The sequence below is a fragment of the Dama dama genome, chromosome 12 (assembly GCF_033118175.1).
Source record: "Dama dama isolate Ldn47 chromosome 12, ASM3311817v1, whole genome shotgun sequence".
Classification (NCBI taxonomy): Eukaryota; Metazoa; Chordata; class Mammalia; order Artiodactyla; family Cervidae; genus Dama; species Dama dama.
The window spans coordinates 43,723,852-43,750,000 of NC_083692.1; the positions used below are offsets into that span (position 1 = coordinate 43,723,852).

Here is a 26,149-nt window from a genome sequence, read left to right on the forward strand (position 1 = left end):
TTGGAGAATTTTGAGCATTACCTTACTAGCATGTGAGATGAGTGCAATTGTGCAGTAGTTTGAGCATTCTTTGGCATTGCCTTTCTTAGGGATTGGAATGAAAACTGACCTTTTCCAGTCCTGTGGCCACTGCCGAGTTTTCCAAATTTGCTGGAATATTGAGTGCAGCACTTTCACAGCATCATCTTTTAGGATTTGAAATAGCTCAACTGGAATTCCATCACATCCACTAGCTTTGTTCATAGTGATGCTTCCTAAGGCCCACTTGACTTCACATTCCAGAATGTCTGGCTCTAGGTGAGTGCTAGACATTAGGTTCCCATAAACTACTGGTCAAAAAGGAATAATATCTTTGGCTGAAGAGCACATTCTGCTCCCAGTTGACTGAGTAATCAATAATGAGGTATTAATACTTATCAAATATCCACTATATGCTCAATGCCATTCTAATGCTGGCAAAGGGACCAGATGAGAGAATGGGGCATACAGGAAGAAGATGAAAGAGTTCTTACCAATAGGTGCTTGTTTGGTTGGGGAGCCAGAACAACATGAAGGAGGGTGGTGATGCTGCTGGGCTGTAAGGGATCAGTCAGTGGGGATCGAGGTCTTTGGGGAAGGTTGGACAGGATTTAGCTGGGCTCTGAAGATACTTGTCTGAACCAAGAGCACTCAGCCCCAAGCCATCGGCATGGGATGGCCAACATTTGTTCCCTTGCACTGACTAATACCTGGACCTTTGGCTGATCTTCCTCTGGGGCTGCAAGAAGGTCATGCCTCAGTATTTCATCCACAGACATGGCAAAGCCTACCTTCTTGTTGGGATCTGTAGATTGTCATCACCACATCTTGGTTCCAGTGTGATTTCCTGCCTTTCAGAGGGATGAGTCTGGGGTAGCGGACCCCAGCTTCAGATTCCATGAGGGATTCCTCCAACACCTGTGGTCGAACCCTTCAGCAGCTGGGCCAAGTCTTTCCTAGCTTAATCCCAGGCTGATTATCTGCTCCCAGGGAGCTGTATCTAAAGGACCATTTGCATGCACATAATAGCAGCAATTTGCACAATTAAGGAGAGCCATAAAGGGTATTCAGTTGTCTAAGAAAAATGGAATTTAAGTTACAAAATAGGTCACATCTGAAAGGCGATTTGGAATTAAACAGCATTCTCCACAGCAAACCAGAGCCAGTACTTGGGGAACGGCAGAGAAGCTGTGACAGGACATATTATTTCAGCAGCATGCAAACTGGTGTTGATGGGCAAATTCGCTCTTTTACTTTTTTTTAATGATCAGTCCTGAGAGTAAAATGTGAGAGGGAGGGAGTTCAAGAGGGCAACCAGGCAACCACCTGAGGCTTTGTGTGCAGATGAGCAGTGGCAGTACGTGGCATTTCGCTCTATTCATCCTGATGAGAGAAAGAAACACTTTTGATTAAGCCTTTCATTTTTGAACAGAAGAGACTGCTTGCAGTTGATGCATAATCAACTAGTAAAAATCTAGTGTCTTGTTCACATTCAAAGTAAACTAAAGTAGAGATTTGCATTTCCTGTTGAATTTCACACAATTCCTTTTGCAAAATCTAAATGGTATAAAAATAGTAGTGCATGCTAAGTCACTTCAGTTGTGTCCAACACTGTGTGACTCCATGGACTGCAGCCTACCAGGCTATCCATGGGATTCTCCAAGCAAGAATATTGGAGTGGGTTGCCAAGAGATCTTCCTGACCCAGGGATCAAACCCTAATCTCTTAGGTTTCCTACATTGACAGGCAGGTTCTTTACCACTAGTGTCACCTGGGAAGCCACAAAAAATGTAGATGTGGTAGAAAATAGGACTTCTGCCCTGGAAGCCAGCCCTGGGAGCCTGGGCCAGCTACTTCACTTGATTTCTTTGGACCTCAGCTTTCTCCTTCCTCCTCCACTTGACTCTAGCCCTCTGGGTGTCTTCCCCAACTTCCTCCCCAATTCCTCCTGGGAGTAGAATTTGAAATCATCTGTCTAGTCCAACTCTCTCAGTTTATGGATAAGTCAACCCAAAGTAGCTCCATTCTATTTGTTTTCTATTTGGGGAGTTGGCAATTTATGTGGGAAAAAGAAAAATCTTATGACTAATAAACAACTTGAAAATCACTAGACAGCTATTCTAGTTCATTCTACATTCACTCGTCTAGAAGAAACAGAGACCTGTCCAAGTTATTCCGAGTGATGGGTGTAATGAAGAATACGTGACATTGTGATTCCTGTGGAAAGCTGTGTAATTAAAACCATCCTTTGGGCTCATATTAATGTTTGCATGCTCTCTTCTCTCACTCTGAATTATTAAAAACACAGCAAGTAAAAACCACTCATAATCCCAATATATCTTTTCAAATGATATAAACTAAGAAGTGAAAATTACCCTTTTATCTCCTAGTCTCAGTCTTCAAGAGGAAACAAGATCTCAATGTTTTGGCTCATGAGCCTTCAAACTTTTCTCTGTGCTTATCCAGACATATCTAAATGTTCTTTTTTAACCAAAAAGTTGTACTGTTATGTGGCTTGTGCTGTTTTTATCACTCAGCAGTATGCTTTCAAGATTAGTACACATAGATCTACTTCATTCTTTTGCATCTGTTTAATAAATGCCTTGCTATATGTGTGTGTGTGTGTGTTAGTCACGCAGTTGTGTCCAACCCTTTGTGACCCCCCGGACTGTAGCCCACCGGGCCCTCAGTCAATGTAATTCTCCAGGCAAGAATACTGGAGTGGGTTGCCATTCCCTTCTCCAGGAGATCTTTCCGACCCAGGGATTGAACCCAGGTCTCCTGCATTCCAGGCAGATTCTTTACCATCTGAGCCACCAGGGAAGCCCAATAAATGCCTTACTGATAAATGTTTAGATTTTTTGCATGCTTTTGCCATCACCGTGTGGAGATGAACATTCTCGTCAGATATCCTTGTATAATCTTACAAGCGAGGTTCCCAGTTCATAGCATTTTCTTTCTCATAGAGGCTGCCAAATTAGTCCCATCTATTTTTAGTTTGAATTAAAGCCAACTCAAGCCAGCTGATGCCAAATTAGCAAGAAGTCCATTATTTTTCTTCAGATGCTCTTTCCTTGCCCCTGAATTGCCCAAGATTCCATGGTTTCTACTAATCCAGTGAGACCAGTTCTGTATCCAGAGAGAAAACTGGGAGATCTGGTCAGGCCACAGATGGGACCCATTTGGGCTGTCTTTTCTTCCATTGCTGCCATATGTTATAAAAGTTGAAAGCAAGTCCCCATGTATTGTGATATGTCTTCATCCAGTGCAGCATGACCTCAAGGTGACCCTGAGATGCCACAGCATTTCTTCTGGGAGGATGGCCCCACCTCCTCAGCAAAACTTCTGACCTAAGCTATCTGGGGGTACCATTCTTTATGTTACACCCAGGTTGACAGCCGTTGTCACCTGCTCTCAAGACAAGCTGTCCTTTGGAGACCATTGACATACTTTCCTACTTGAACCCTATCTCACCAGTGGAAAAGTTCTAGGTCTGGAAACAGGTACTGTTCTGTGCACAGGGATACAGACAAAATAGCAAGTTCTCCTGCTGTCAAAATGCCTGCATTCTTTGGAGAACAGGCCTAGGTAATAAACAAATGCATACAGAAGCCAAGCTAATATTGGATAACAGTGAGTGCTACAAAGGCTGAAAGCCTTGAGGTGATGGGGACTGGCTGCTAGGGTTACTCTCAGGTGGGGAGTCAGGGAAAGCCTTCTTAACGAGGTGACATTTGCTCTGAGGCCTCTGTGAAGATGTGAGCACAGTTTATAACAAGAACTTCTTTGCTATGCACAGCTTGGCAAAGACCAGTGGTGATGGTCAGTGTGATTGGAGTCAAACAGTGGTGGAGTGGGGGTAGATGGCCTTGAGAGAGGGCAGGGCCACGTCCTGCATGGATCCTGCCTGACACCCCCAGGGCTATGAGTTCTAAGGCTGTTTTCAGTTCACTTTTCTCAAATCCTAAATGAAGATCTAGAAAGCCTGGTATACCAAATATGACTCCTTAACTTGACAAGTTAGGTTTTATGACTTTCAATTTTCAATTTTCTGATTTTCATCCAAACTCTTAAGCATTATTATCAGAAAAAAAAAAAGTTTCTGGTTTTCTTATGGTCATACCTTTTCACACCATGTTTTACTTTGATACAATCTTATATAAACCATATTTGTTAAAGAATATTCCCAAGTGAAGATAGACACAATTTACTGGTAAATATCTAAGTTAACTTTTAGCATATAAATGAAGCCAAAAGGTCAGGAAATGAAAACTCCTTCTTTATCGCTTTTATAGAACCTATGCTAACTCCAGACCAGTGATGAACATAAAAGAGAGAAAGGTTAATTTTCCCTATTGATGCTTCTGTTATTTCCAACTACTTCTCCTGCTGTGATCCTCCAGGCAACAAATGAGGCATTTATGAAGTCTCTAATGATTCTCTCAATGAACAATTATGCATATTTTAAGATGATAAATTTTGTAGTGCAGCTGATTGCATTAATTTATGAAAATGACTAAAAGCAATGAATCGAAATTTCATCTGGCTATGTTATAATACTCATCTGAGTCACAACAGAAAATACAGTAGACATGGAATCAGGAAACCTGGAGCTGAGCCCAGCTTTTCCACGAGCAAGCTGTGTGACCTTGAGTAAATGATATCACCTTGCTAAGCCTCTCTGTTCTTATCTATACAAGAGGGAGAGTCCCACTGCCCAACATACTTCAGCTCAGAGAGTTTTGGAGGGAACGGTTTGTGTTGGGAGGGACACCTGGGATTTCCTAATGCATTGCTTGGCTGGAGGTAGTATATGGATGTTTATTTTATTATTCATCTTATACTGTTGGCACACGTTTTATATTTTTGTGGTATGTATGATATATTTCACAATAAATTCCTAAAGTAGTAAGCACCTGTGACACACTTCACAAACAGTAAATACAGTACAAATCTTCCTCCAGGTCCCCTAGCAAACAAAATAAACCTAGGTAGAAAACAAAACAAATTTTCCCCTCAAATCAAAACAAGTTTTCTTTAAAAAGAGTTTGAGAGAGAAATCAGCAAAATTTTTGAATAAAACAAATGTGCATTTTGTTTTATTAAGTGTGGCATTAGTATAGCTCCCTCCCACCCTGGCTCTCTACTCCTCCTTACTTGAGGAGGAGTTTTTAGGTTTTAGTTCTCCTTTTTACAGTTCTCTCCAGAAATAGTCTAGAAAGTCATAGACAAAGAGAGAATCTGGAAAGTAGCAAGAGAGAAAGTGTATAGAAGCATTTTCATATGTACTACTTTTTTACTTAAATGAAAGCATGTTATACATGCTGCTCTATATCTTGGTTTTGTTTTTTTTTTTCATTTATCTTAGAGATCTTTCAATATTGGCTTTATGGATTTAAATTTAGTCTTTTCCACAGTATTTCATTGTATGAATATGCTACAATTTCTCTAACCAGACTTCAGTGATAAATATTGAGGTTGTTTCTAACTTTTGCTCTTGCCCACATTTCTAAAATAACCATCTTTGTACATGTATCTTCTCATGCATACATGAGTCTATCTGTAGAATAACTCATAAAATATAATGGGTCAAAAGACAGATCCAGTGCTCGCTTCGGCAGCACATATACTAAAATTGGAACGATACAGAGAAGATTAGCATGGCCCCTGCGCAAGGATGACACGCAAATTCGTGAAGCGTTCCATATTTTTAAGACATCCCTCAGATTGGGAGAAAGTAATAGCAAATGAAGAAACAGACAAAGGATTAATCTCAAAAATATACAAGCAACTCCTGCAGCTCAATTCCAGAAAAATAAATGACCCAATCAAAAAATGGGCCAAAGAACTAAACAGACATTTCTCCAAAGAAGACATCTAAATGGCTAACAAACACATGAAAAGATGCTCAACATCACTCATTATCAGAGAAATGCAAATCAAAACCACAATGAGGTACCATTACACGCCAGTCAGGATGGCTGCTATCCAAAAGTCTACAAGCAATAAATGCTGGAGAGGGTGTGGAGAAAAGGGAACCCTCTTACACTGTTGGTGGGAATGCAAACTAGTACAGCCGCTATGGAGAACAGTGTGGAGATTTCTTAAAAACCTGGAAATAGAACTGCCATATGACCCAGCAATCCCACTCCTGGGCATACACACCGAGGAAACCAGATCTGAAAGAGACACGTGCACCCCAATGTTCATCGCAGCACTGTTTATAATAGCCAGGACATGGAAGCAACCTAGATGCCCATCAGCAGATGAATGGATAAGGAAGCTGTGGTACATATACACCACGGAATATTACTCAGCCATTAAAAAGAATTCATTTGAATCAGTTCTAATGAGATGGATGAAACTGGAGGCCATTATACAGAGTGAAGTAAGCCAGAAAGATAAAGAACATTACAGCATACTAACACATATATATGGAATTTAGAAAGATGGTAACGACAACCCTATATGCAAAACAGAAAAAGAGACACAGAAGTACAGAACAGACTTTTGAACTCTGTGGGAGAAGGGGAGGGTGGGATGTTTCAAAAGAACAGCATGTATACTATCTATGGTGAAATAGATCACCAGCCCAGGTGGGATGCATGAGACAAGTGCTCGGGCCTGGTGCACTGGGAAGACCCAGAGGAATCGGGTGGAGAGGGAGGTGGGAGGGGGGATCAGGATGGGGAATACGTGTAAATCTATTGCTGATTCATGTCAATGTATGACAAAACCCACTGAAAAAATAAATAAATAAAAAAACAAAAACAAACAAACAAAAAAAACATGGTTACAAAAAACGTTCACTGCAAACCTCTTTGTAACTCTGTATTTACTTAAAGATGTCTACGACATACCATTAGGACATACCATTAGATTTCTTCAAAGTTACAAAATAAACATGTTGAGATCTCAAAAAAAAAAAAAAAGACAGATCCATTTAAATTTTAGTAGGTATTGTCAAAATGCCCTCCAAAGAGGCAGTGTCCCTTTGCATTTCCATCAACACAGTATGAGAGTGCTCCTTTCCTGATACCCTTGTGAGAAGAACTCTGTTATTCTTTTTATTTACAAACCAAAAAAGGTTAAAATAGTATTTTGTAATTTGATGTGTTTCTTCAACTATAAGTGAAGATAAGACACTCTCTTATTTTTCTTCTTTGAGCTTTCTGCCTGGATCCATTGCCCATTTTCTTTATTTTTTTGTTCCTTTACTTATTGCTTTGTAGCAACTCTTTGTATACAAGCTCTTTGCATAATTATTCTTCTAAGTTTGTGTTTCGCCTTTGTTATTGTTGATAGTATTTTATGTCTTATAGAAATGTTTAATTATTAGACAGTCGAATTTATCACATTTTCCCTATGTGTAGTATGGGGATTGTTTCTTCCTTAGAAAAGTCTTTCCTACTCTAATACCATTATAAATATTTTTCCCAAGGTCTCCTTCAGTATTTTTACTAGTTTGTTTTTAACTTTAAAATTTTCAACTAATGCTGCTCAATTAACTTTTTTAGTGTAAGGAGTGAAATAGGGATCTGTATTTATGTTTTTCCCTAGATGTGTATCCAGCTGTCTCAACTCCATTTCCCAATTGATAAGGTTTCTTCCCACAGCTTTGAAATGCCACCTTACTTGGGTTTAAAAATTTATGTATGAATTTGAAATTCTTAGATGGTAAATTGATAAATTAAATCATTCCTGGCATATCCAAGAGACCATCAAAACAATAGCATAGATAGAGTTTGCTTATCCCATAGCAGGCACTGTTGTGAGTGTACTGCATGCATTGAATCATGTATCCACATAACCGCGCTACAAGTAAGGTAGGTACTGTCAGCGCCTTTATAGCCAAGGGTGACGCAGCACAGAGGGGTTAAGTAACTTCCCCGAAGTCATGCTATTTCTGAATGACAAAGCCGTGATTTGAACACAAGCAGTTTACTTCAGGATTCTTGCCTTCATCTGTACTTTCTGCTGCCTTCACAAAATAGAAAACACTCTTATGTATGCTTCCTACATCCAAGCAGCTGTTCTTAGATCTTCATATATAACTTCACTTAAGTTTCACAGCAATCCTAAGATGTTAAGTACTACTAAATAGCCCCATTTCACAGATAAGCAAACTGAGACAGAATGGAATTTGTGTTTTAGTCTCTAAGTTGTCTCTGACTCTTCTGCAGCCCCATGGACTATAGCCGCGACTGTAGCCCACCAGGCTCCTCTGTCCATGGAATTCTCCAGACAAGAATACTGGAGTGGGTTGCCATTTCCTTCTCCAGGGGATCTTACTGACCTAGGGATCGAACCTGCGTCTCCTGCATTGACAGGCAGATTCTTTATCACTAAGCCACTAGGAAAGTGGAACTAGAGAACAGAAAGAGGGGGATGGTGTGAGATGAGGCCAGGTACGGAGGAATTTTGCTGTATCTTTAGAGCAGCAAGTCATCACCAAAGTGATTGAATCAGGGCTGACCTGATCAGATTTGGGTTTTGTGAAGCTCACAAGCAACAGCATGGAAAACGAATAGGGGGAGGAGTATAAAATGGTGTGTGGGAATCTTGTGTCAGGCTGACAGCACGGTGCAGTGACCATGCACTCCAGATGGTCATCCAATGGCAAGTAAGCAGTGTCCCCATGACATGAGAATCACTGCTCTAAGCGCAGTTTCCACACGCCGTGCATGGAGCTCCCTAACCCTAAAGGCAGCTATTCATATAATTTACATTTTCAGAGGAAAACAAAACGTCAAGGAGTCAAGTACCTTACCCATACCCACTCACAGAGTTAAGTATGTGCTTCAGACTGCTAAGTCCACCAGTCCTGTTTATTCAGATCCATAGATTGAGCCCTTCAGACACTGGGGAGCCAGCTTGGGTTTAGATTTGGCTGTTCCTCCCCCATCCTCTGCATTCTCAGAGTTTAATAGAAATCAAGGAGATTCTGTTGATGATGTCGATGGAGATAGTTGCTGATACAAGAAAAATGTTTATCTTTAGCTCTTTCAGGGGTGTCTTTTCAGTTTTAGGTTAACTTTTCCTTGCACTTCTACCTATTCTTCTGAGGCTATTTTGGAAATTTTTATAATTGTTTTCTGCTTGTCTGAATAAAGAGCAAGTTCAGGGTCTACTGCCTACCGTGCTGCTGGTAATGGACCTCTCTTCCCACAGATCCGAGTGATGGTGGACCTATGCAACAGTACCAGGGGTATCTGCCTCACAGGTAAGCTGGCCGGCACTGACCAAGAGCAGCTCACACGGGGAGCGCAAGAGCAGCTCACACGGGGAGTGAAGGGCCTCGGAACTCCTTAGCTTTATGGAAATGCTTGTTGGTTTACTTGTATACCAGATGTTTTCGATGGGCTAAAACTCAGTAGTAACATAAATTTTGAAAAATAATAATATTTTTGGTATTGCCATAGACTTCCAGCCATGGAAAATAACTAGGTCTTGGGTAATTAGAAATGTGTGGCACCTTGAACTGAGGCCAACACTAGTTAGTGTTTTAAAAGGGAGAAGAAAGGGAAAAGACCTTGTTAAGTAGTAGAGAGAGAGCCCTTATCAGAAGTAGTTATTTCCCCATATCGTACAGATAGCTTAAATGGGAAGCTCTAGATGCAAACTGCTAATTAGTTAAGAAAACGTTTTTTATGATGATTTCTCTGTGCGGTGCCTACTATGTGCTCAATGGGACTGGAGGTTGGTCACACCTTGTCCCCTTCTATTTAATGAATCAAAGACAAATAGAAAGGAAGGAGGGAATTAACCTCAAGGCACGCCAAGCCTTAGGACCTGGAATGGCTGATGGATGGAGCAGGGGAAGAGAGGCATGGTGTTTGGTTTTCTTTGGCTGCAAGGCATGTGGGCATGCAGGATCTTAGTTCCCCTGACCAGGAATCAAACCGAAACCAGTGTCCCCTGCAGTGGAAGGGCAGAGTCTTAATCACTGAACAGCCAGGGAAGTGCCTGGGAAGTGGTCTTGGTGTGATTATACCTGACTCTAGCAGAGATTGGCTTCTCACCTCATGGGAAGAGTGCGTGCCCGCTGCCTTCAGAGCTCACAAGCTCACGTGGGGAATGCTGCACTGGCCAAAGTGCTGAGGACAGAAGGAGTACCCAGAAACACTTTAGATTATGGGAATACATGTTGATTTGCTTTTACCAGACATTTTTAATGGGCTAAAAATCAATTATAATTATGAAAAATAATAACATTTTCATTATTACCATAGCAGTATGATCATGGAAAATAGCTAGGTCTTGGGTAATCAGAAATGTGTGGTACATTGGACTGAGGCCAGGCACCCAGTTCATCACTCTCTGCCCCGACCAGGTACTGACCATCAAGGACAGACCGACAGTGCCCAATCTCAGACACTGCACTTCCTGTCTCTTTGAAGGGGGTGCAGCGTTCTGAGCAAACAGAGGGAAGTTATTTTTGCATTAAAAATCTATTATGGAGAGGTCTGGATCTAGATGGCAAGGTAGGAGTGAGCTCTCATCCTTCCGTGGACACACCGAAACTACAGCTACTTACAAAACAATGATCTCCGAGAACAACCTGAAGTCTAGCAGAACAGATTTTCTAAACTAAGGACAGAAAGAAAAGAACACAGTGAGGGACCCATGTAGGATGAACAGAGACACAGTCTAGTCAAACCCACACCCCCAGTGCAGCAACCCACAAGCAGGAGGGATGTCACAGCTGCAGAGATCCCCCCCACCCCCCGAAGAGCAAGGGGTCGAAGCCTGTGGGACGTGCATGGGGAAGACGAGCCCCCACGACTCCTGGATTTGAAAACCAGTGAGGCTTCCGTTCAGGAGAGCTGGAGGGCTGTGGGAATCTGGGACTCTGCTCTTTGCATACACATTCATTCGCTCTAACTTCCAGCAGAGAAGCAGCAGCTTGAAAAGTGCTTGGGTCACAGGAGAAGGAGATTCACTGATGAATTTTAAGGCATGTGCTGGAGGGACAGGGATCTGGAGGAACTTCCTCTGGGAATGGAAGCACTGGCAGACACCGTTTCTGTCACTCTCCACCAAACTGCCACTGTGTGCCCCACCCCGATGCTCATCTGAGCACCGACTCCAGCCAGTCCCTGCAAAATACTGCTTGCCCTGTCCTACTCAGAGGGCAGCCCTAGCTGGCACCAGCACCCCTCCAAAGCAGCTCCCACTTTAGGGGGCCAGCCCCACACCACAGAGCACTCACAATAGTCCCAGCCTGGCCTTGAAGCCAGTTGCACTGGAGGCTAGCTCCACACATCAGCAGGCCCGCAGCAGTGCTCTGGTGACCAGGGGCAATTGCACCTTCTACATAAGACCACTCTTCTACAACTAGGAGATGTAGCCGACATCCCTAATACATAGAAACAAGCACAGAGAGTTAGGCAAAATAGAGACAAAGGAATACCTTTCAAGTGAAAAAAAAAAAAAAAAGACAAAACACCAGAAAAGGAGCTAAATTAAACAAAGATAAGCAATTTACAAGATAAAGTGTTCAAAGTAACAGTCATAAAGATGCCCACTGACTTGAGAAAACAATGGATGAACTCAGTGATAATTACAACAAAGAGAGAAAATATAAGAAAAAAGAACCAATCAGAACTGAAGAATATAATAACTGAAATGAAAAATACACCAGAATGAATGAACAGCAGATTAGAGGATGCAGAACAGATCAGCAGTCTGGAAGACTACAGTCTGGAAGAACAGTGGGAATCACCTAATCAAAACACTGAAAAGAAAACTGAACTTTAAACAATCAGACAGTTTAAGAGACCTCTGGATCAAGAGTACTAACATTTGCATCACAGGGGTCGCAGAAGAAGACAGAGAGAGAAAGGGACAGAAATCCTATTAAAGAAATAATGTCTGAAAACTTCCCCTTGCCTGTCAAAGGAAATAAACATCCAAGTCCAGGAAGCACAGAGAGCCCCCCATAAAGATGAACCCAAAGAGGTCCACACCAAAACACATTATAATTAAAATATCAAGAATTAAAGAGAGCATCTTAAAAGCAGCAAGAAAAAAAAACCTAATTATATACAAGGAAACCCCCATAAGACTATCAGCTGATCTTTCAGCAGAAACTTTATAGGTGGGAAGGGAGTGGCATGAAATATTGAAAGTATTGAAAGAAAAAAATTTACAGCCAAGAATACTTTACCCAACAAGGTCATCACTCAGAATTGGACATAAAGACTTTCCCAGTGAAGAGAAAGCTTGTAAAGGAGTTCATTACTACTAAACAGGCTGTACAAGAAATGTTTAAAAAAAAAACAAAACTTCTTTAAATGAAAAAGAAAAGGCCATAGTTAGAAATAAGAAAATTATGAAAGAAAAACATCTCCGTTGTAAAGGCAAACATATAGTAAAGGTAGTGAATCAACTACCAAGAAAGTTAATTTTAAAAGACAAAACGTAGTAAAATTATCTATAACTAAAATAATTAGTTAAGTGATGCACAAATAAAAAGATGTAAAATATGATGTCAGAAACATAAAATGAAGGAAAGGAAGGTAAAAGTGTAATACTTGTAGAACGTGCTCAAACTTAAGTGACCACCAACTTAAAAGAGACTGTTCTATACATAAGTTGTTATATGTGAGCCTTTAACTAAGGAGACAAAAGTCTTGTACTCAGATAACTAGGCTTTCCATGTGGCTCAGTGGTAAAGAATCTCCCTGCCAATGCAGGATACATGGGTTCAGTCCTTGGGTCAGGAAAACCCCTTGGAGAAGGTAATGGCAACCCACTCCAGTATTCTTAACTGGGAAATTCAATGGGCAGAGAAGCCTGGTGGGCTACAGTACATCGGGTGACAAAAGAGTCAGACACAGCGACTAAACAACAAAAACAACTCAAAAAACTACATTTCAATTCAGTTCAGTCTCTCAGCAGTGTCTGACTCTTTGTGACCCCATGGACTGCAGCACACCAGGGCTCCCTGTTCATCACCAACTCCCAGTGTTTAATCAAACTCATGTCCATCGAGTCAGTGATGCCATCTAACCATCTCATCCTCTGTTGTCCCCTTCTCCTCCCACCTTCAATCTTTCCCAGCATCAGGGTCTTTTCAAATGAGTCAGTTCTTCGCATCAGGTGGCCAAAGTATTGGAGTTTCAGCTTCAGCATCAGTCCTTCCAATGAATATTCAGGGCTGATTTCCTTTAGGATGGACTGGTTGGATCTTCTTGCAGTCCAAGGGACTCTCAAGAGTCTTCTCCAACACCACAGTTCAAAAGCATCAATTCTTTGGCTTGGGCTCATAAAATCAGCTCCTGAAAATATCTGGTTGCATTTGTAGAATGACTAAATCTGTGATTTTTCTAAGTGATTAATGGGGGTGGTAGGCTAGCAAGAAAGATGCTTCCTGGAGGAACTCTGAGTCCAAACCTGACTCTTGTTGGTTTAGTTTAACCTCAGAGATAAAAGCTGTAATCCTGTGGCTTCTTAGAAAATGCTAATTGAGCTATTACTCAAGTCACATTTCAGTCCTCACAGAAAATTAAACATCTTCAGAACAGCTTGGTCCTTTATTCTGAAACCCTTGTGGCTTAGGCACCTTTCTTACATCTCTGGGAGTCCCTTTTCAGCGCTGCTGCGTGTGACAGTAATGAGCGCTAGAGAAATGCTCAAATGGATAGAATTACAGGCACAAAAGCCCTGTTGAGAGGCACAGGAAAAGCCTCTTCCTTTTTGATTTTTATAGTGATAGAATGAGAGCCAGGCTGTTCAGTGAATGTGGGCCAGAGCTATTGAGACCACTTAGGGGAGATTGGCGGGCTCGCATCTGTGCTGGAGATGGGTTGAGGAGGTTATTCTTTGGCACCTACAAATGCTTTTCAAAAGCCAGTTCCTTTTTTCATGACAGCTTGGAATTGGGTCTTCTTTTACACAGAAAGCTCTTCAATTAAAACTTAGGTGTGAAAAGTACAAGTTGTATGTACTTTTTTACAAGGCAAGGAGGTACCCAGGGATAGGCCAAGCTGCCTGGATTGGGGGCGGGGAGGTGAGAGGACCCAGGACTGAACTGGGGAGCTTCAGGGGGAAAGGCAGAGAGCAGTGGTCCAGAGGTTACAAGGTTACAAGGCTCCCAGATGATGCCTTCAGGAAGGGTTGCCAGGACAGACCCTGGGTTTGGGCCTAAGAACAAGATCTAGCTCTTCACTGGAGTCATCTTTGAAAAAGCAGGTTCTTGTGACTTGAGGCTAGTCCAGCTGTGACCAGGAAAGCCTCTTCCTGTTCCTTTCCCAGGACTCAGCTGTGGTTGCTCTGGGGACAAGGACAGATGCCATGTAGTTTTGTGCAGTCTGTGACATCTCAGGTGAATAGTGAGGGCAGTTCACAAGCCAGAGTAGGCAGGCTTTAGGATTTTGCTAATGCAGAGTTTGTCAAATGACATATGGTTTTCTGGATGCATCTTACCCCTGATCCCAGGTTTCCTTGGGACCCCAGAAGCACGTGTTCTGGAAGAGCAGGTTATCGTGAAGAAGGCAGGTCTTGGGTAATTCTTCACTTCTAGTGACCTCCACATATAGGCTTGTTGGAAAATCTCTAAATCATCATATTGCTGAACTGCTTGTTGGGACCAAGATGCTTCAAACCCACAGTCCCCATTCTCCTTGCAGAGACATGGCTCCAAGTCTGTGATAACACTTCTTATCCTATACCCAGGCATCAATCGTGGATCACTGTTGCTACCTAGCATGGCCTCAGGTCCCAGGTCATTCTTTTCTGGTGTTGCAGAAAGTTGTACTAACTGATTGGAGTTGGTACTTGAAATAATATTCATTTGCCATTTCTACTCTTCTCATTTTTAAGGTTGTCATGGCCATAATCCAAAATTGAAATGCACCAAATAAATGAGATTAGACCAAAGCTCCACTTTAATGGGGCATGTGGGGAAAGATGCACACTTCTCCACGTCAGGTGCCCAGGGACTGGCAGAATAGCTGGCAGCAGGCCAGTTGCAGAGGGTGGACCAGCACACAGAGGGTGGGAACTGAGGCCTCAAAGCTGTAGCCAGTCCAACCCAAGTGGGGAGCCCCCTTCTTAGCATGGAACCTTGTAGAAGTGCACTGGTGGCAGGCCCAGGGAGCAGCTCTATGTACAGCCTTAATATGAACGTGGCTGCCTACACGTGTTCCTAGAGCGTCTGTTATTCCAGAAGGGGACAAGGGTCAGGAGCTGAGAAAACATCCTGCAAGACAGTTTTCTAGTGGTTAGTTGGCACATGTTATTTGACATCTGACATTATTATAATGACTCATATTTGGGGCTTCTTCTGGGGGTGAGGGGCCATGAGCAGCTCTGTTGGCATCCTGGGGACCCCAGGACAATCACCATCATTCTGCTCCTGAACTCTTTGAAACTGTCATCCTTTCTCTTCTGAAATTCTCTAGTTTCAAGGCCTAAGCATGGGCTTCACAGGTGGTGCAGTGTTAAAGAATCTGCCTGCCAATGTAGGGGGCGCAGGAGATGTGAGTTCGACCCCTGGGCCAGGATCATCCCCTGGAGATGGAAATGGCAACCCACTCCAGGATTCTTGCCCATAAAGTCCCATGTACAGAGCAGCCTGGCAGGCTACAGTCCTTGAGGTCACAAAGAGTCAGACACAACTGAGTACGCACGCATGCATGAGACCTGCTGGGTTGACCTTGCTCTTCCATCTCCAGAGCACTCTCTCTCTCTTTCCTGGTGCTGCTTCTGTCACCTGCCTCCCTCCAGGTAGGGTGTGTCCCCCTCTCTGCATCCCCAGATTTGGCTCAGATATTTCACTGTTACCTCAAGGCTAGTAGCTCCCAGTCTTCCTAGGGTCAGGAACCCCTGTAAGGATAGTGACTGATTCTTTTCCCATAAAACTTTCACATCAGGTCCAGGGGACCCAGGACCACCTGCACACCAGTAACTTGTGGTGCTTGGTAAAAATGCAGGTTCCTGGGCCTCATGCTAATTCAAACTGGATTAGAATCTCCAGATTGGTCCCAGGTATCTGTATCTTTACAAGCATTCCAGTTGACTCTAGGCCTCAAGTGACTAAGAACTGTAGCCGTAGGATGTCAAGGACGTCGGGTCAGGGTCAGTAAACCCTAATCTAAGCACCTCATCATAGCAACATCCTTGGCCCTAACTAACGTGCCTTAAGTATACAGCTCCGGTCAGGACCTCTCTCTAATACTCTTTTGCATGGAAATGAACTATCCCGAGAACTCTTGCAACCTACTATATACAGTTGATTCTTGCTTGTTCACCTTTTTTCTACCAACCTGCACATCTGAATTTATCTGCAGTCCAGATTGACTGTGGATTGATTTCTGTCTGACAGCTATGGAAAGTCCACATTGCGTCCTTACCAGGGCGTGTGTGGGGCCATCGGGTGGTGTGACTGCAGGCTACCCTGATCCTAGAAAATGCCGTGCCATTTTCAGCAAATCATTTTTGAACAAAATAGGACTATATATATGTGTGTGTGTGTGTGTGTGTGTATATATATATATATATATATATATATAAAGCATACCATCAAACACTTGCTCTTTTGAAAGTTTTCGTGTCTGTCAAATAGGCTCATCAATATCCAGGCTCCGAATCATCTTGAGAGGCCTCCTGTTTAGCCTCCAACCAGACATGGAGTCCTGCCCGTTCTTCTGCTGAAAACACCTCTCGCATTTCTAGCTCCCTCTAGAACGCTCCAGTCACCAACCACATTTCTCTTCAACCTTGTCCCAAGTTTTAACTACAAACATCCTCTGGATATGTTCTCCTCCCCACCCCCACCTCTTTCTCTCCCTCTCTCATCTCATTCCCTAGTTGTATTCCATCAACAGAAAGGATCGCAAATGTGCACTGATTTCAGTGTCATCTTCCCTTCTTAAAACTCTACTGTGGTTCCGCGCTGCCTTGCAGATACTGTCTATGCCCCACCACCAGGCCTTCAAGTGTTGCTACACATCCCTCCGCCAAGTACCCCGGCCTCATCCCGACACACTCCAGCTGGGCCAGTTTCCCCCCTCTCTCTCACCCCTGGACCTTTGCTCCAGCCGGTCTCGTGCAGGGGTGCCCAGCCCTCACCCCTGCAGCTGTCTCAGGCCCCCTGGGTCTTCAGAGCTACAACTCAAGGCTTATCCTCTCTGCAGTCCTGCTCAGATTGCCCTTTGCCCAGACTGCCCCAGCACCTCTGTGGCTGCTTCTCTGTTGCTCCCTCATATCTCACGGTGGTTTCAGAGTATTCACCTTCCTCAGTTCGATTGTAAACACAACAGATTGAAAGACCAAGATTTCTTTTTTAAAAAAATTATTTCCTTTATTAATTTTTTTGGCTGCACTGAGTCTTCACTGATGCACACTGGCTTTCTCTAGTTGCTGCAAGGAGGAGCTACTCTTCCCTGCTGTCGGGTTCATGGGCTTCTCCTTGCAGTGGCTTCTCTTGTTGCAGGACATGGGCTCCAGGGTGTGTAGGCTCAGTAGATGCATTGCACAGGCTTAGCTGCGCTGAGGAATGTGGGATCTTCCCAGACCAGGGACTGAACCTATGTCCCCTGCATTATTAGGTGGATTCTTAACCACTGGACCACCAGGCAAGTCCCAAGGTTTCTACGGGTAGATTTTGGTGCACACAGTAAGTGCTTCGTAAATGGTGGTTTTCTGAAAAGTCACAGGACTTGGATCTTTAGACAGACCTGCTCACTCCAATTGGAGAAGGGCATGGCAACCTACTCCAGTATTCTTGCCTGGAGAATTCCATGGAGTAGCCTAGTGGGTTACAGTCCATGGGGTTGCAAAGAATCAGACATGACTGAAGCAACTGAGTCTATACGCACCCACTCCAATATTGGTGATTGTCTGTGTGATCAGAGAAACAAAAGACCCTCAGCTGTTCATGCTGCAACCTGACTGGTCTGTGTGAGTGCTTATTAAGTGGAATAATTGACACTAAGACTGTTTGTGGAGCAATTTATTTTGCTAGATTATGTGTAAATGATTCACCTGAACACCTTAGATCCTTTTTAGGGTGATTACAAATGAAGAAAGGTATTTGTTACCTGATCTGAGCCCTCAGGTTTTCTCAGGCAATTTTGTGCAACAAAATAGAAACCCAGCAAACCAGCTTCTGGTCTCAACTCCCCTGGGTGGCCCAGAGGAGACAGGCTGTCTGGATGAGTGCATTCGGGGCTGCTCCCAGGACAGCTGGCTCTCAGCCCTGCAAATGCAGCACTTCCTCACACCTAGCTGCACACAAGCTGCAGTAGGGCCCACCCACGTGGTCACCAAACCTATGTAATCAAGGTGACTTTGGAGTCTATGGTGAAGCCACTTAGAAATTATTCTTAGTCCACTAGAACTTGAGCAAAAGTCGGTTTGATTGGGCTATGGGTATTTGTCTAATTGTTTTTAAGGCTCTTTGGGCAAATATACTGAGTTCTAAATAAAAGGCACAGGGCAATTCCTTAGGGCCAATAGATGATCAGTATGTTTTAAGAGGGGGAAAATGCTCTTTGTTCTTTGGGTTCAGGAGTTAACTTAGCTTACTTCCATCTGTGGTTTATCATCTAAATTTTTCTTCTGTTGTAGGACCACCTGGCCCAGCAGGTAAGAACCTATAGATATTCTGAGTTTGCGGGGAGGATGTGGGTATCTGACTCCCCAGGATCCCTCAGAAGGGACTGAGGCAGGGAAGGGGGACGAGTCCGGAGGCAGTCTTGACTACAGCTGTGTCCCCACCTTCTCTCCACCCTAGTCACCAGCTCTCCTGCTCCCTCCCACTTGAGAGCCTGCCATCACCACTCCCTACCAGTCTCTTTGGGGGGGTGGTGGGGAAGGTGGGGAAGGAAAGGAAGAAGCAGGGGACGCTCCGGGAGAGGCCTTGATGCCTGGCCAGTCTCACTGGCTAAAGGAAATAACGTTAACTTCAGTGAAAATTTTTTTCAGTGTTCCCGTTTCCCGTGTTTTGATGCAGGGCCTCCCGGAGTCGGTGGATTACCAGGACACAACGGATCAGATGGACAGCCTGGTCCCCAGGGCCCAAAAGGCGAAAAAGGAGCCAATGGAAAAAGAGGAAAAATGGGTATTTAGGCACAGTTTTTCTAATTAAATCCCTTGGTTTTTTTGTCTCTACCATTGCATTTTGGATGAGCCAAAGCTGGTGCAGTGGGGAAAAGTGCTGCATCTCTGAATGCGAGGCTGGTTAAATGTTGCCTGGAAGCTGCTGTGTTCTGGGGCAATAAGGGCCTCCTTTTTGGTCCAACCTTGATGACGGTGTATGTCCAGGCTGCCTGGGAGAATCAGTGTTCCTGGGAACTGATGTCCACTCCTCTGCTTGCTCTGACGCAAACAGACAGATGGAAGGGGCAAGAGTGTCTGTACCGGTACCCCAAGTTCTTTCAACAGTCAGTTCCTGCCCTAGCCAGGGTAGCTGACAGAGAGGATGAGAGGTGAATGTGATCAAGTTGACACCAGAGAGGTAACACAGTCAAATCAGGTTAGCCCTGGGCATTTTAAGAACCAGGGTTTGTACTCGGGCCCTTGCCCTGCATACCTCCCTGGGCAGCCACACAAGGGAGGCTGCAGGAGGGAAGGGAGGAGGCTGTGAAAAGCCTAGCTCTGTGGACGGGCTGTTGGGAGCATGGCTCAGCCCTCGACCAGCTCAGACTCTAGCCTGGACTGTCTGACTGGAGAGCAAGGGCTGTGCTTTCCCCGCCACCCTGCCAAAGCCCCAGGGCTGTGAATGCCCTCCCCTGCTCCCTTCCCAGGCCCAGGATGCATTCTCATCCCACCCAGAGACCAGCGTAATTGCAGGGGGTGGGAGGAAGGGCCAGAGCTGTCAGGACTGCAGAGAAGAACTGGCTTTGTTCTGGGAGCCATGAGAAGCCACAGAGGGGTTTTGAGGAGGAGAGTGACATGATCAGATCTGCCTTTCTGTGATACCCCTACTGGGGGCGGACAAACTAGAGCAAGCATAGGAGCCAAGACAGGGAGACAGTGCAGAGGCTACTCACCAGGCAGGCAGAAGGGATGCAGGTGGGGTGTGCAAAGGTTGATGAGCTGAGTGATATTTTGGGGATAAAATCAGCAGTACTTGGGGAAGGCAAATCTAAGTAGGAAGGGGGAGGGAAACACCAAGGCTGACCCCAAGGTCTTCCTCCTGCCTGACAGCTCTTCCCTAAGATGGAGAGCCCTGGACCGACTTAGGTCCTAATGGGATGTGCTCAGTTTGAAATGCCTTGAAATGTCCAGGAGGAGGTGTCAGAGGGCCTTGAAGATGCAGGTCAGCAGTCAGAGGAGACCCTGGGGCTCGAGATGTACCTTAGGGAGTCACCCGAGGCCATGGGCTCTTGGGCCATGGGCCCAGCCCCTTCGGGAGGGAGCCACCCAAGAGGAGAGCCTGGGCCCATCCAGGAGGAGCAGCAGTATCTAGTGACCAAGTAGAAGGGAGGAGCCAGCAAAGGAGGCCAAGGACAGGCTGAGCAGCAGGAGAATCCTTAGGAGAGGGTGGGAACATTCATCAGCAGGCATTTATTGAGAGGTTTCCCAGTGCTAGTGTGGAAACAAAATAGATGCAGCCCCTATTGTATTGTGGAACTGTCTGTCTTTGGTGGGGAGGCAGACATAAAGTCAACAATCAGATACATCTGTAATCACGGTATGAGGTGCAGAAAGGAAAGAACAGTGTGTTTTAAGCAGGGCAGAGAAGGAGGGTCAAGAGGTAATGTCTGAGGTCAGACCTGAGGGACAAGGGCAAGGCAGACGGTGGCCCAAGTGGGGTGCACACACCTGCCAAGGCCCTGCTGGGGCAGCTAGGGGAGGGGGTGTACAGCCAGGTGAGGTGGGAGGCAGGGGCCAGGCCCTTCCAGAGCCTTCTGCATGGTGGTCTGGGTCTCTCCGCCAGCCACATGCAGGATGTGACCCTCAGGGCCAGGGTCATGGCCATGAAGAAGGAGGGGCCATCATGTCAGCAGAGAGCTCCAGGATCTTTAGTGGTTTGGCAGGCAGGGTTGGGAGAAGGGAGGAGTGGGCATGCCTTCCAGAAAGAGGGAACAACAAGTGCTGTTTCCAGAAACAGGCTAAAGAGCCAGTGTTCCACAGAGATAGGACTGGGTTAGGCTATGCCCTCTAGCAGTGATCTCTGAACAATGGTATATTTTAATAGCTGACGTTCACTGTCAGGCACTCTACCAAGTCCTCTCTACATTTACCTCATTGAGTCTTCACGACAGCCCCATGAGATGGGGATCTTTGCTGGCCTTATTTTTCCCAGATGGAGAAGTCTCATCTTTCCATTTTCCAAACAGGCCAGGGCCCTCTGTACCAGGGCCTGTGCACCGCTGTGCCCCAGCCCATTCTTCCCCTGGAGCAATCGCAGCTGATACATCACCTCCTTCTCCTCTTCAAGATCGCCCCTGGCCTCCGTGTCTGGCCCCTGCCTCACCAGCTGTTACATCCCCTGCTCTCTTCCGAAGCATAGATCTCTCCCTGAAATCCTGTCCTCATGTTGCTCACTGATATATTGATGGTCTGGCCACCCAGGGAGAATGTGAGGTCCATGAGAGCCAGGCTCTGGAGCCTGGTGCACCCAGTGAAGGCGGGCAATCAAGTCATTGTTGGACTAGTGGACATAACATGCCCCGTGTCCAAAAGCTAATAAGCATAAGAGGCAGGCTTGACTCCAGGTCTTGACTCCTGGACCCATGCTCTTAAACACGACAGCACTGAACACTTTCAGGCTGGGTTGAGGGTTGAGTCCAAGAGGCTTTGCCGGAGGTGCTACAGAGCAGAAGCAGGGGGAAGGAAGCCCGGGCACTGGGAGCTCGCGCTATTACTTGCCTAAGGATGTTGCTGAGCCTCATTGTGAGTCTCACCAGGAGGGTGGGAGGGCGCCAGCCCTTCAGAGAAGCCCACAGGACACAGGCAGGACGCACAGTTCATCAAGTACCCACGTGTGAGGCAGGAAGAATTATCCCTGCTCTGCAAGCAGAAGGGAGCCAGGAAAGGTGTTCTGGGAGCACCTGCCTTGAGCTCTGACTGTCTTCGAGGGCCTGGGTCTCCTCACCTGTACACTGAGGAGCAGGGCTTCCAACAACTCTAACGTGGCTTCCTGTTTTGAAATAGTCTGCTCCAGTGTTTGTCTGTGAAGGAGAGACTGTACCTGTGTATCCTGTTATTTGACACAGCTGTCAGCCAGCCCCAGCTAAGGCTCAGTAAAGGACTGATGAGTGAAGAATGAAGGAATGAGAACAGCAGGACATGGTTTCTGTCCATAAGGGCTTGCAGTCCTGTTGAAAGAGAAGATAGAGTTTATATACAGCATGAATTCTGTAACTGGTTATTCTGATATGAAGATGCTTTATACTGTACAGTAGGGGATGCTGCCAGAAGAAAAATCTGAACTTAATTGTGCAGATAATGGACAAACAGGATCCTGTATAGAGGATGGGTTGTACCGTAGAGCTAAGTGTAAAGGACAAGAAAGAGACGTGTGATCCACACCTTGGAAATAAATAGAGGGGAAATGGGGAGGGCACTGCAAGGAGAGAAGGGAAAGGCCCTACTTGAAGGAACTGATAGGGAGGCTGGCCCTGCCTATGATAAGGGTCCCAGGTGAGGATGGTGGGGTGGGGAGGCAGCAGGGGTTTCAGCTCTGTGTCTGCAGGAGGCAGCCAGGAGCCACTGTGGGCTCTAGAGAAGAAGACTAACCTAATGAGACCAGAGTTTAGAGCTCCAGACCAACAGTTGTTTCCAGGATATTGAAATATGAAGCTAACCCTCACTTTCTGATTTTAGGAATGCTAAAAACAAGAGTGGAATAGGCCAGAATCAGAGTGTAAAGTCTTGGTTTGGATCCCAGCTCTTCTGCTTACTAGCTGCATGCACTTGGGCAAGTTACTTAATCGCCCTGTTTCCTTAACTGGAAAATGAGAATAGTAATAGTATTTTTAGGAAGATTAAATTTATATATATATTTAAATTTATATATATGTATACACACACATATATATATATATATAAAGTGCCTAGAATAGGGCCTGACACAGAGCAGGTGCTGCATTAGTTTTAGATATTAGGTGGTAGTGTTGTTTCAAAGGGTGGGGAAGGAAATCTCAGTGGAAATGCCTACATTTATTTGAAAACATCAACTTAGACTTAGAGAGAATTGGACTTAAACATCGTCCGTTTTGCAAACAGCGTCTTTTCCGAAGTTTGATGTGCTATGCCTCAAAACCAAGCATTTTCTTTCTTTCCATCTGCCTCTCACTTTCTCACTCGAGAGTTAATGCTTCAGTGTTTTCTCTAAAAATTGAGTCCCCACGAAAACAGAAATAAACATCCTCCTCCTTATTCATCCCAGCTTTGGGTCTGGGTTTTGCATAACACCCTGAGCTCCCATCTCCTCCGCCTCAGTGGCTGACAGATGGTGCTGCCAAAAATAAGATGTCCTCCTTCACCCCCTGCGATGAAGATGATGGCGTTGACCCCAGTTGATCACACAACCCCAGACTCTAAAGCTGGGAAAATGACTTGTTTTGAGGGGGCACTGCCGACAGGAAAGGAAAACAGCAGAAAGCCACACCCAGCACCCAAGCAAGGCAAACAGAGTCTGGCCTTTCTTCTCCAGCAGAATGTGCTGACTCTAAGCCTGCCAGCAGTCATGGGACAGACACTGCCCTGATCCAGGCCACTCAGTGTTTAACAGTGTCCCTGCCCATGGCCAAGTCGGGGAAGGCAGACAGACAGTGTCACATCTGGCTCCTCTGACAGCGAACGTGATGAGATGGTGTTATACTTCTGCACACCATGGCCAGGGCATGGCCAAGGTGGTTGCACCAACCAAGAAGAGGGAAAAGTTTGTGGAGGCAGCAAAGACTGTACATAGACTAAACGTCCCCTCCCCTTTCTTGAAGAAAGCTTAAAAGTGATCATGTGCACACACAGCTGAATGTCAGAATACACCCATGAGCAAAAGTCCTTAATATCCTGAGCATTAAACACCAGCCCCTGTGCATTATGACAGCTGTGAGAATGTTCTGTTTCACACCTGGCCTTTTTGAGAAAGGGGGAAAATGCATAAAAGGAAGGAATAAAAGAAGAGGAAATCGAATGATGATGCCAAAGGCTCTTTGTGACTAGAATAAATGCCTGAAAAAGAAAACCCTCGAGTAACTAGAAGATACCATTTCCCTGAGCACTGCTGAATATGAGTCACACGACACCTTTCGAAGGTGTCAGTTATTTTCTGGTGCATTGTGCTGGCTGGACTCTATGGCAACGTTCTCATCTTTTGTGTCCTTCAGATAATATGCCAAATTGCCTATTTAAAATACTGACAAAAGAATGTCCGCTCGTGCAAAGGGTCCCTGATTAAGGGCTTTTCAGTGAGTGAACCGCTTTCCAGAAAGATGTCCTGATAACTGTGGGCAGAGGTGACCCACAGCCATGGGATCTCAGTGTGGTGTGAGAGATGCACTGTGGGACCTGCCCACCCCCTCAACCATGTGACTGACTCCACGACTCCACAGCAGAGCCTCTAGTACCCACACTGCAGGGGCTGCCTTGCTCTTCTTCACATGCTCTTCCACTGTGTCCCCAGAAATTCCACTGGCAGAAATTGAGCAAATGTTTCCCTGTTTGATGCGTTTTTTAACACTTTCAGGTTCTTTCATACACTGCTGTCTTCCTTGGGATGGTCTGTGTAGGTGCCTTTGAATCTGAAAGAGCTTATCACTCCCTTGGCATAGAGAAAAGGTGCTAGGAGAGCCAGTTGCACATTTTAGGGAATAATGGGCTAGGATGGCAGTGCAGGGTATTCCAGCGCCATCTGTGGTGTGACATGATTTATTAATAATATCCTCCCCATTGCTGCAAGGGCTTGAGAAGAGCCAATCAGGTGGGGTTGAGAGGTGTTCAGGGTTGGATGGGAGGCTAATCTAGATGACTTCTAAGGTGCCCTCCTATCTGAAATTCTATGATTCTCTTGGGATGGTTATATCAGAATCCTGTGTAGCTGGTAGGAAGTTGGGGTGGGGATCAGAATTGGTTTTAAATCTGGAGGGAGGACAGTTGCAATGTCATGGAATGACAGTTGGGGAATGGGGTCTGGCCAAGCTGGTGGGGCAGTCATTCAGCCAGAACCTTTAAGAAGGGGCTTGGGATTGGCCACATAATTAGAAAAAGCAATGAATCCTAAGGGCTGTTGGTTATAGAGGTTGAGAGAAACTGAAGTTTTTCACTGAAATGTGCCTCTGGCTATTCTCTGTTGCCTGAAATCTCTGCCCCTTTGAAAAATATCTCTGTTGAGTGATATCTCCAGGAGGCTCTTGTCAAAATGAACAAACAATGCCTGCAATGGGATATCGTATTAATTCATCCATATCTGGCAATACCTTTGCACATAGTAAGCAATCACTTTCCCACTTAGTATCCCTAGGTGCTCGTAAGTTCTAGCAGCTTTTTAATAAATTTTCTACATAAATAATCATATCATATATAAAGACAGTTTTAATTCATCCCTCTCCAATCTGTTTGCCTCTGTTTCTTTTCCTTTGCTTTATTGTGCTTTATTTAAGTGACAAGAATAGGTACCATTGTCTTGTTCCTGATCTTAGGGGGAAAGCATTTAGTCTTTCATTATTAGGGATGTTGTTGTTGTTGTTTAGTAACTCAGTAATGTCCGATTCTTTGTGACCCTATGGACTGTAGCCCACCAGGCTCCTCTGTCCATGGCAAGAATACTGAAGTGGGTAGCCATGCCCTCCTCCCAGGGATCTTCCCAACCTGGGGATCATTCCCGAGTCTCCTACACTGGCAGGAGAATTCTTTCCTATCTGAGTCACCAGGGAAGCTCTGGAGATGATGTTAGCTGCAGGTTCTTTTCATAGATGCCCTTTTTCATATTGAGGACATTTCCTTCTATTCCTAGTGTGATGAGAATTTTTATTCAGAAATAGGTGTTGAATTTTATCAAATGTCTTTTCTATATCCATCAAGATGATCACATAATTTTTTCCTTGCTTAAATTATTAATATGCTATATTACATTGACTAAATGATTCAGATTTTGAATTCTATCCTGGCAGGCAGTTAAGCTGCTTCAGTTCAGTTCAGTTCAGTTCAGTCACTCAGTCGTGTCCGACTC

The 26,149-nt window shown here is 44.8% G+C and overlaps 1 protein-coding gene and 1 non-coding gene across 2 annotated transcripts in view; both read left to right on the plus strand.

The window, feature by feature from the left end:
* The window catches only part of GLDN (gliomedin), a 56,500-nt gene that overhangs the window by 14,219 nt on the left and 16,132 nt on the right, over positions 1-26,149 (plus strand). The window contains exons 2-4 of the mRNA XM_061158379.1: positions 9,190-9,241; positions 18,595-18,612; positions 18,980-19,087. Of these exons, the coding sequence (XP_061014362.1) occupies positions 9,190-9,241; positions 18,595-18,612; positions 18,980-19,087 (178 nt within the window). The remainder of the gene's footprint in view (positions 1-9,189; positions 9,242-18,594; positions 18,613-18,979; positions 19,088-26,149) is intronic.
* LOC133067601 (U6 spliceosomal RNA) lies at positions 5,624-5,730 on the plus strand. Its single transcript, XR_009695369.1, has one exon. It is a non-coding gene; the product is annotated as a U6 spliceosomal RNA (small nuclear RNA).